Source organism: Conger conger, chromosome 17, assembly GCF_963514075.1.
Source record: "Conger conger chromosome 17, fConCon1.1, whole genome shotgun sequence".
Taxonomy (NCBI): domain Eukaryota; kingdom Metazoa; phylum Chordata; class Actinopteri; order Anguilliformes; family Congridae; genus Conger; species Conger conger.
In genome coordinates, this window is record NC_083776.1 from 4698439 (window position 1) to 4705938 (window position 7500).

General features: G+C 46.3%; 1 protein-coding gene across 1 annotated transcript in view; it reads right to left on the minus strand.

Moving 5' to 3' along the window:
* The window catches only part of LOC133116865 (unconventional myosin-XVI-like), an 88272-nt gene that overhangs the window by 65576 nt on the left and 15196 nt on the right, over window positions 1-7500 (minus strand). Inside the window, exon 4 of the mRNA XM_061226863.1 lies at window positions 2115-2223. Within this exon, the coding sequence (XP_061082847.1) occupies window positions 2115-2223 (109 nt within the window). The remainder of the gene's footprint in view (window positions 1-2114; window positions 2224-7500) is intronic.

The window sequence follows — 7500 nt, forward strand, 5'->3', positions numbered from 1 at the left end:
GCTCTCGCTGAATGAATTGGTATGACCTGGAAGCAGAAGCTAATTAAGCCCTATAACTGATCACATGAATTATGGATATTATTTGATTTCTGAGATACTCAAAGTACCCTGTCTGGCACCAATAATCATTCCACGGTCAAAGTTATGAAGACCACATTTCTTTCCCATTCTGTGTCTAAACAACCGCTGAACCTCTTGACCACGTCTGCATGCTTTTATGCATTTAGTTGCTCCCACATGATCGGCTGATTAAATATTTGCATTAACAAACTGGTGTACAGGTCTACCTAATAAATTGCTAACAAAGTATATTTTCCCATCCAGGGATTAATTGCAGCGTAGGAGAGAGTTATGTGTGTTAGTGGAGTGTGTGTGTAATTTGTGCATAGTTGTGCGTATGTGCAATATGCACATTAGTATTGAGGAGGTAAACAAGCTGGCTTATTAGGTCTACCTAATAAAGTGATCACTGGGTGCCGCTCTCAGCAGCCTTCAGAAGTATTCCTTATACCTGTGTGTGTATGTGTGCTTGTGTGTGTGTGTGTGTGTGTGTGCATGTATGTATGTGTGTGTGTGTATACGTGTATGTGTGCATGTATGATTGTGTGTGTGTATGTGTGTGCATATATACATTCCAGTGTTTATGTGTGCATGTGTGCATGTGTGCGTGCCTCCATGTGTGTCTGTGTGCATGTATGCGTGTGTGCATGTGTGTCTGTGTGCATGTGTGCATGTGTGCGTGCCTCCATGTGTGTCTGTGTGCATGTATGTGTGTGTGCATGTGTGCATGTATATATGTCTGTGTGTGTACATGTGAACGTATGTATGCGTGTGTGCATGTGTGCATGTGTGCATGTATGCGTGTGTGCATGTATGCGTGTGTGCATGTGTGCATGTGTGCATGTGTGCGTGCCTCCATATGTGCGCGTGTGCATACAGGCATGTGCATGCACATGTATGTGTGGAGCGAGTTGTACAGTACAGTGACTGAGGATATAATGGGGGGGGGGGATTTGGCAAAAGAGCCCATGCATAATATCCCCATGCAGCACACTCTCAGTCTCAGAGCTGTGGGTAAGGGGATTAGGGGAAATTGCAGTGTATTTTGGCTAATGGTATGGCAGGCAGATGGCAGTAATAATCATTGCAGTGGTGAGTGCCGTATTTTAGCTCAATAGCCCAGGGTTTGAGAGAGAGAGATGTAGGAGGGGTCTGAAGGTAATGACCCATTTTCTCAGGTAGTGCTGCAGACGCTGATCCAAACGCGACCGAAGCCTTGCTGAGAGGCTCAAGGACGACAAAATGGCTGCTCTCCCCATTACTGAAAAATGTGTGTCTATTCTGGAAACCTGGCTAAATAAATCCCTGCGTTATTCATGCAGTTCCAGTGGTGGCCATTTTGGTTATTCTATCACCATCACTCATGAAACTGCGGCACCAGGATGATTTAAAATGGCCGGGCTTTCAATGACAGGCCTCTCCTGAAATACATCGTAAAGTCTGTCTTCTCTCTTTCCATCATGAACACAAAAGGAGAGAACGGATACGTTTTCATCAAGATAAAACTGTTACCAAAAGAGGTTTTCGGCATTTTAAACGCATTCCTGGGTGTGAAATCCAGCATACTGTGCATACTGTACTCAACGCAAAATGTCATAAAAGTCACCGATATCACAATAAATTGCAGGTATCAGGTCCTGACTGCATTCGTTTCCAAAACCACATTAGGGGATGCTTCTGAAAGATGCCCAGAGCAGTTCAGACACAGGACAGAGATCACTCTTTGACGGCAGGTCAAACTCTAAAGAAGAATGAGCCGGTTGCAGTGATGAAACGGTTCCGGTCAATGTTGTGTTGTGGTTTAATGCTTTGGGACTGCATTACCAAAACATCTGCAACACAACCCGACGCAGGGAGAAGAGATGGGGAAACGACAGAGAAGACAGAGCCATAACCCTTTCAGTCCCGAGAGTGCCATTTGGCACTCAATCATAACTCAGTGGATCCCCTTCGTATCGGGCCTGGGACTGAGAGGGTCAGTAAGCCAGGGTTGGACTCAGTAGAGCCTGTTTGTATCGGGCAGGGGACTGAGAGGGTGCTGCTCTTGACGGTACCGTTTTCCTCCAGGTGGGTCTGCAGGATGAGCCGGGTCTCGGACCCTTCCGGAGCGTAGTCCAGCGGCGTGTTCCCGTTCACATCCCGCAGCTGTGCGTCCGCCCCGGCCTTCACAAAACCAGAGAAGAAGAAGAGTAGGAGGAGTGAGGTTTCTCACTGCCACCCGCAGCCTGTAGATATACCGTACACTGATCTGTCCCTCAAGCGTAATATTACACACACACACATACACACACACACACACACCAGAGAAGAAGAAGAGAAGGAGGAGTGAGGTTTCTCACTGCCACCCGCAGCCTGTAGATATACCGTACACTGATCTGTCCCTCAAGTTTAACGTGAGACACATGCACAAACACACACACATACACACACACACACACCAGAGAAGAAGAAGACCAGGACCAGCAGGCAGGGTTTGCACTGTATTGCATAGGTTCCAATCCACCAGACAGTAAGACCGTTGAGAATCGAAAACAATTACGTATTTGACCCAGGTCTGTCTGTCTGTCTGACACTGACACTGACACTGACACACACACACACACACACACACACACACTTCAGTAAACATATGTGACAGTGAAAGAGGATGAGAAACACAGTGCGTCCTTCTCAAGAGCGCACTTTAACTAATAAGCATCATTCAGGAGGGGATTTAGGAGGGGATTTATTGGTAATCAATTCAGAGAGATCCACTGTGACGTTCATTTATATATTGATTAACACAGTAGACATTTCAAGCTCTCCATCAGCTGAAATTAGCAGAGTGAAAGGGTCAGATCTCAACTGCAAGGATACACAGCAACAGTGATATCTTAGAGCAGGGAAACTCAAATCTGACCTCAAGGCCAGTAGCACTGCTGGTACCCTTTTCTATTGGAGAGTTAATTGATTAATGGCACTGATTGGCCAAGGATATAGCTCACTTGGGGTCCCAGCTTTAAATCAGTCCTGATTGGAGGAGAAAGATGAACACCGGCAATACTATTGGCTGTGAGGACCAGGGGCACCTCCAATCAGAAAGCGTTTTCTGTGTAGAACGATATGCCTCCTTCAACGATGTGCAACATTTTGCATCAGTCCTGATTGGAGGAGAAAGATGAACACCAGCAATACTATTGGCTGTGAGGACCAGGGGCACCTCCAATGAGAAAACGTTTTCTGTGTTGAACGATATGTCTCCTTCAACGATGTGCAACATTTTGCAACAGGCTTTGAGGAGTGTGTGGGTGTGTCGGGGGTGTAGCCCTAATCAATAATTACCTCTGCCTTCTCAGACGCTATAGAAGCAAACCGTACGGTCAGTTAGTCCACCCACAGGTTCAATACTGCGGCTGAAAGTAGCCCAGGTGAGGAATACTAACTGTGTAATTAACTGCTTTTTTTCTTGAGAGAGAGAGATGTCCGTTAATATAATGGCTTCCACTGTTTAACTGATACACCTTTGAGGAATACGTCCAGGGTACTAAAGTCTGAAAAGAAGCAAGCCCACACACAGATAGGCTCTTGACACACAGATACAGAGCGGGATGTTAAATTCGGGGAGACTGTAAAGACTGGAACAGACTCATTTCCCCGGTACAGTGCTCTCAGCCACCCAGGAATACCGCACTGCAGAGCAGAGCTCTAATGATGATGGAGCCAGCGGGATTGCACAGAACACACAGAGGGCCTGCACGGAGAACCGTCCGGAGCAGACAGGAGAGCCCACAGTTTTTAGCGAAACCATAAGGTCATGAGTTTAAGTCCCAGGCGAGCACTTTAACTTGTGGTAATATAATTTGATAACATTACATTACATTACATAACATTACATTACATTACAAGGCATTTAGCAGACGCTCTTATCCAGAGCGACGTACAACGAAGTGCAGATCAAACACAAGTACAAGTGCGAAGAGGACCCGAGAGGACAGTACGGTTCTGAGTCCTAGCGTGACCATACAGATAAAAGCGACTTACAGTTGATTAGACTGAGCAGGGAACAATCTCCCCTGGAGCGATGTGGGTTTAAGGGCCTTGCTCAAGGGCCCAACAGCCATGTAGATTTTATCGTCGTTACACTGGGACTTGAACCACCAACATATGCATATATATGCAACACTGGTCAAACAGGACCAGGAAGGTGACAGCAACGCAAAGAACCACATATTACACACAGTGCAATACAGCAGGGCATCTCTGAACACACAACGTGTGAAATCCCTTCAGTGGACAGGCTCCAGCAGGAGACCAATTGTGTAATAAGTGTAATAAGTGTAATAAATACCTAATAAAGTGCTCACTGAGTGTACATTAGCCACAAGGATACAGGCTGCTCCTAATATAAGGAAAATGTAAATGAATGCAAGAAATGAAATATGCATAAATCATGAGTTGTTAATACCGGGATATAGTAATATATCTTAAAGCTCAGCTGCGAAATAGTAAATATTTAACACTCGTTTCAGCGGGGGGAGGGATTTTTTTTCTGCTTCTATATGCTAATGACCCATAATCCTTTGCTCATACCCAGGGACTCTGGCAATGCGATTGGCTGGGAGCTGGGAAGATTTGTTCAGCGTACAGTCACCGCGAGCACTAAAATAGAGCGAGAAAATTACTTTTCTATTCATTCTCTCAGCAGGACGGCAAAACAAACGCAGCGAGGGAAGCATTGGCAAAGAAACGGGAGCAATGAGCTAAGCAGTCATCCCACGGAACGGGAAAAAAAAAGATGGAGGATCAGGAATCCCTCCGGGCAGCGGGAAGATTCGATGACGTCACAGTATTCAAAAACTCAGCGTGTACGTAATCATACGCACGGTATCGTAGCATGCGCATGGAAAACACCGAATACACACTGCCTTGTCGTGATATGCGTTCAGTCACGCGTTGAATAATGCTCATTCATGTTGGAGTCTACATGCAGTGACTTCAATCAGGGGGTCTCCACTGGTCTGGGGGTCCAAAGAGGGTACAATTAATAAAAATAATAAAATCATAATTTACCAAACGGTAAATAAACTCAGCTGATAAAAACAGCTGAAGCTAGGTTTTGAAACCACTGGTAGCTGGGTGACCAGCTCATATCCTGCGAGACCATTGAATGGCCAGCTTGACCAGCTCAATTTTCAAGCAGGTCAAGTTGGCATAGCTGGATTTTACACCAGGGAATAAATGTGTGTGTGTGTGACAGATAGATGGCTATGTAATTAGCTGTACAATGTTAAATATAAGGCTCAAGCTTTTTCCACAACACCACCTCAGCTGGAATGGATAGTTGCATGTCATGTACAGTGGCTATGCACACAAATAGTCTTGTATTGAGTTTATACATTTCAACTCACGTTGTCACTCACACTCTCACACACACTCACACACTCACACACTCACACACTCACACTGACACTCTTACTCTCACACACACTCTCACACACACTCACACTCTCTCACACTCTCTCACACTCACACACTCACACTCACACTCACACTCACACTCACACTCACACTCACACTCACACTCACACTCACACACACACACACACACACACACACACACACACTCACACTCACACTCACACTCACACCCACACCCACACCCACACCCACACCCACACTCACACTCACACTCACACTCACACACACACACACACACACACACACACACACACACACACTCACTCACTCACTCACTCTCACACCCACACTCACACTCACACTCTCAGTGTCAGTGCAGGCTGACTGACGGACTGAAGACCAAATCGTGAGTGTGCTAATCAAGGCTGCCGATGGGCCCACTGAAATGCAAATGAGGCCTATATTTCCACCCTCCTCCCTCTCCGCACAGGCAACGCTTAAACATACAGAGGAGCAGAGCTCACTCCGCAGGATGAAAAATGATTTTAAAGTGAAAAAATGGCAGTGAGAGGACCTGTTTTTAATGGTGTGTGTGTAACATTTGAATGTAATTTTCCACATGACACAGTCTTTTGGGTTGAATGTGTTACTAGAACAACCTGAGCAGTGTCACTTTCATTGACTTGACTGGCAAGGCAACAACACTCCTGCCCTCTCCCTCCGTCACTCTCTCTCCCTCCCTCCCTCCATCTCTCTCTATCTCCCTCCCTCTATCTCTATATCTCTCTATCTCTCTCTCCCTCCCTCTCCCTCACTCTCTCTCTATCTCCTTCCACCTCCCTATCCCTCTCCCTCTATCTCCCTCTCTCTCCCTTCCTCCCTCACTCTCTCTCCCTCTCTATCCATCTCTATCCATCTCTCTCCCTCTCTCTCCCTCCCTCTCTCTATATATATCTCTTCCTTCCCCTCCCTCCCCCTCTCTCTCTATCTCTCTCCCTTTCCCTCTATCTCTCTATCTCTCCCTATCTCCCTCCCCCCTCCCCCCTCCCCCTCCCTCCATCTCTCTCTCTCTCAGCCGAGCACGGTTTTCATCGAGTGCTGAATGGCTTCATTATGAATGTCTATTTCCCAGCCCTTTGAAAAAGAAAATCTGCCATTTAGCCGCCGCTTCCTAGCAGTGAGCAGAGCAGAGCCGCGCTGGGCTCCACCGCGATGCTCCCTGGAATATTTCACAGAAATATGAATATGATTTCCCTAAAGCAGCAGCTCTTTCAGCGCCTCATTATTTAAATACGCTCCACAAATCCGGTTCGGTTCAGCTCCAGCCCGAGGTGACAGTTCTGCCTTTTCATGACGGACACCCCGCGAGCTAGCCAATCAAAACGATCACAAGCACAGCTTTTTTTTATTGTTTTTCCACAGTTCAAGTCAGTCCATTTCCTTGTTTTATGGTTTTTATTGCACCTCAAGGGTTCAAATATTCATGAAGCCTCCACAACACGAGAAAGCAAGTACAGAAACCAGCTTGGAGCCAGGGGCTGTGGGCAGCCTGTTGCCTAGTGGCTAAGGTACATGACTGGGGCAGCCTGTAGCCTTGTGGCTAAGGTATGTGACTGGGGCAGCCTGTAGCCTTGTGGCTAAGGTACATGACTGGGACCTGGAAGGTTGGTGGTGCAAGATCCACACAGCTGTTGGGCCCTTGAGCAAGGCCCTTAACCAGACATTGCTCCAGGGGTGATTTTCCCCGGCTTAGTCTAATCAACTGTAAGGTATTTTGGATAAAAGTGTCAACCATAACTAATGTAATGTCACCAGAAAGTGACATTTGGAACACATTCTTCAGTGACAGACACAAACTTTGAATAATCATTCAGTCTTTTTCCAGAACAGTCAGTGAGTCTGTAGCAGCCATTCCGCAAATCTCAAGTAGCCAGCAAATGTATCATCACCAGAGAGAAAAAACCGTGTCTGCAGAATTTTTGAAAACATTCTGCCCAGCAAAACTCATCTGTCACTGAAATGTTTTTTTTCTAATTTCTCTGT